This window comes from Perkinsus marinus, assembly GCF_000006405.1.
Source record: "Perkinsus marinus ATCC 50983 genomic scaffold scf_1104296958234, whole genome shotgun sequence".
Lineage (NCBI taxonomy): Eukaryota > Perkinsozoa > Perkinsida > Perkinsidae > Perkinsus > Perkinsus marinus.
In genome coordinates, this window is record NW_003206847.1 from 669,942 (window position 1) to 673,594 (window position 3,653).

Below are 3,653 nucleotides of genomic sequence, written 5' to 3' on the forward strand. Positions count from 1 at the left end.
TAGTGCTGATCAACTGCGAATCCAAACGTTGTGCGCTGTAGACAGTCAACAGATGCTGTTGAAAACTATAGAGGGAAAGCACGGGAATCTGAGCTACTTCCTGATCCTTTCTCCTGCGGTCGGTATTACCCATGCATCTGAAGCTTCGGTCGACGAGCCTTGAGCCTTGACTCGAGCCTCAGAGCCTGTTCATTGGGCCATGTCTCAGTTGGAAAGTCCTCTTCAGTGTTTGTATCATCCCTTTTCACTTTCCATGCTATCACGAGGCGGTCACTTGTTTTCCCGCCCGTTATTAGCTCCAATCGCCTTGCACTGGTCTAGGGGTATATCCCAACCGACAGTAGCAGCGATAGAGGCCTCACAGGGCTCTCTGATAGATCAATGGGCGGTGGAGGGGAACACACCCGAGCAGTCCCTTAAAGATTTCGTGAGTTGTTCTCGATTCGCTCAGTGTGGGAAAATATGCACATGGTCAGCTACATTTGTTGGTAACAGTATGAAAACTCTGAAGAAATTTTGGGCAATCCTGACTGGTTTTTATATACTCAAAAGCTTTTGTAATCAGTGAGGAAACTCCTGAGTTCATGTGAAAGAAGCGAACATATATTACGACACTGGAACTGCCTTGTGAGACTTGCAGCGCTAAGGCATCAGGTATTCTCGGGGCTTGCCAAGAGGCAAATAGAAAGCCTGTGCCCGAAGGAGTTCTCCCCGCAAAAACAGTAGGATTGTTCACAACATAGTACGATGGAGCCGTCCCTTGTGATAGATACTTTAACGAGTACTTGCCAGAAGGCAGCAAATTAGCACTGAAGGCATTGGTAATGTTAGGGAGCATCGGGAGAGATTTGCTCATGGTGTGGTAGGCCAAGGAGGTGGTGTCAGAAGGGCTGGCCGATCCACGATATGCTGAGACGATAGAAGAGTCTCTACTGGAGGCGATCAACGAAGGGAAAAGAAGAAGGAAGGTAGAGAAATCAGCTGTCTCTATCAGTGATGGTGATCACATAGTGGTCACGTGATGATTGCATTTGAGCTTTTCCGACTTTCTGCAGTGATAATGAGACACCGCGTGGCGAGGCATTGATCAGAGCTTCGTGGGAGTTGTTCGCGTTTGGTCAGGATTCTGCTGTTTTTTCTAGGCATCTGGTCACGAACTAGAGGTGGAGATCTTGGACATCCCCAAGGTGCATATACAGCGCGTGAATCTCGTGGTGGGAGGCTCTAGACGACTCAACAAGGACTTCTTCAAAGGGAAGTAGGTGGGGGTTGGCAGGGGGCGCATCGTTTGTACTGGTCTTGACTCCTCGTTACACTGTCGTCTTAGTCGGGAAATTGTGATGATGATATGTATCTCTGAATGTCTGAGATCAGTGCCATGTAACGATACCGGCCTTTCAGGATGCTGGTCAATCCTGTGTTGATGCCGCAGCTCTACGTAGTCCTGTCGGAGGATCAGCTTGAGCGGAGTGGTGGGCAATTCTCGTGAGTTGATGATGCAATCTACCTTGTAATAAGGATTTCCCTCAGGCCCTTCATGGACATCTTCAATACTACAGTCGGCTCGGGCGCGGCCGTGATCGTCGATGCTCGGGTGAGTAGCTTCTTCTTAACCGCTTCGACTGTGGGAGTATACCCTCCATCAGATGGAATGCCAACAGCGCTACTCTGCTCGTATAGTGGGGGCTGAGGAGACGGAGAGCTCAGGCGTGGAAACCGCTGTACACGAGTTGAGAATGGAAATGACTTTGCATCGTGAGACAACTGATAGTGGTTGTACAATGGAGTCTCCTGTTAGCGATACCGGGCAGTGGTGCATATCCGGTGGACGGCCGCTTCAGTGGAGGGCATTGGCAGGTTACTGACTTCAACCGGGTTCTGAATGTAATCTCGCATATACACATTCCACCACATGGGACGGGTGCGGTTGAAGTCTGAGAGGATTAGTCGTTACGTCCTAGATGATAGCAGTCCTGGTTAGAGGTGTACTATGGTGTTTAGGGCAACTTCCCCATCCCTCTACCGCTCTTCAATCGAGAGTCCTTCGACAGCGGCACGTACAAGACCCCGAGTGCTAGCGGTGGGAGTCGACAACAGAGCGCCACTAAGATTGCTGATTGGCCTACACATGATGAGGGTAGCAACAGCAACAAACGATGAGGTGTAGGTCCTCGAAGCTGTTCCTTAGTACTACCGTTTCATTACTAACAATGGGGTTGCTGTTGATGCTCTCAATCGATTCAAGTGAGTAATTCGGCACGGTGGTTTCGAGAACTTGTCAGAAGTTCTGACTCAGAACTTGTTGCTATTGTCATCATCACAGTGTCATGCGCCATATACATCACGTATTGGATGAATAGGGGGGGGCCGCTATGCCTGCGTACTATACCGTTAAGGGCTGTATTGGATGACGAGGGGGGCCGCTATGCCTGCGTACTATACCGTTAAGGGCTGTATTAGATGAATAGGGGGGCCGCTATGCCTGCGTACTATACCAATAAGGGCTGTATTAGATGAATAGGGGGGCCGCTATGCCTGCGTACTATACCAATAAGGGCTGTATTAGATGAATAGGGGGGCCGCTATGCCTGCGTACTATACCAATAAGGGCTGTATTAGATGAATAGGGGGGCCGCTATGCCTGCGTACTATACCGTTAAGGGATGTATTGGATGAATAGGGGGGCCGCTATGCCTGCGTACTATACCGTTAAGGGATGTATTGGATGAATAGGGGGGCCGCTATGCCTGCGTACTATACCGTTAAGGGATGTATTAGATGAATAGGGGGGCCGCTATGCCTGCGTACTATACCGTTAAGGGATGTATTAGATGAATAGGGTGGCCGCTATGCCTGCGTACTATACCGTTAAGGGATGTATTAGATGAATAGGGGGGCCGCTATGCCTGCGTACTATACCGTTAAGGGATGTATTAGATGAATAGGGTGGCCGCTATGCCTGCGTACTCTTCGAGCCTGCCTGTAGTATCGCAGTGCGGCTCTTGGTGAGACACAATCCGTGTCGTAATATCAGCCCTTCATTTATGAGGAGAATTACATAAACTTGGGATAAGCACATGGGAAAAGTAATGAAAGGATTCGAAAAGTAAGGAGCGCGACAAGGGAATTACCTTCTAACAGTCCGAATCCGCTGGAAGCGGGGATGATGGTGAGGCTCTCACCCAGGTGAGAACGGGGAGGATAGGATTGCTGCAATTATTCGGGTGATGAGTGTAATGCAAATGAAATCTCACAACAAGCTGTCAAGAAAAAACAAAGAACCGCAGCTGAAACGACGAACCCGGACTGTTATCCAAGGTCAAGTTGCTATTAGGTAGAAGGGATGGGCAAGCGAGAAAGCTCTTCGAAGATGAAGCGTTTCCTTCCGGATAGTGGGAGTCCCACTATCGGGAAGGAAATAGTGTCTGATATGTCGGAAGTACGAGTAGTAAAGAATACGAGATGTTCTGATTCGATACCTGCAATGGAACTATCTGAACTCGTCCAGCTCAGAGAGTTCCATTGCCCACTGTGGGACCAAGGAACTATCCGACTCGGATGGATCCTTCCTTTCCTCGGAAAACTCGAGTTTTCCTTGCAAATCTGTATCTTCCTTAGGAATCTGCTCAAAATTCCGAACGAGGATCCTCCCT

The 3,653-nt window shown here is 49.1% G+C and overlaps 1 protein-coding gene across 1 annotated transcript in view; it reads left to right on the forward strand.

The window, feature by feature from the left end:
• Pmar_PMAR006231 (hypothetical protein) overlaps positions 1-2,160 on the forward strand; it is a gene marked incomplete at both ends in the record, with an annotated part of 2,735 nt that extends 575 nt beyond the window's left edge. The window contains 10 exons of the mRNA XM_002774559.1: positions 297-427; positions 655-722; positions 770-821; positions 867-968; positions 1,143-1,258; positions 1,402-1,485; positions 1,531-1,594; positions 1,647-1,755; positions 1,799-1,884; positions 2,002-2,160. Coding sequence (XP_002774605.1) covers positions 297-427; positions 655-722; positions 770-821; positions 867-968; positions 1,143-1,258; positions 1,402-1,485; positions 1,531-1,594; positions 1,647-1,755; positions 1,799-1,884; positions 2,002-2,160 — 971 coding nt within the window. The remainder of the gene's footprint in view (positions 1-296; positions 428-654; positions 723-769; positions 822-866; positions 969-1,142; positions 1,259-1,401; positions 1,486-1,530; positions 1,595-1,646; positions 1,756-1,798; positions 1,885-2,001) is intronic.
• Positions 2,161-3,653: the final 1,493 nt, after the last annotated feature.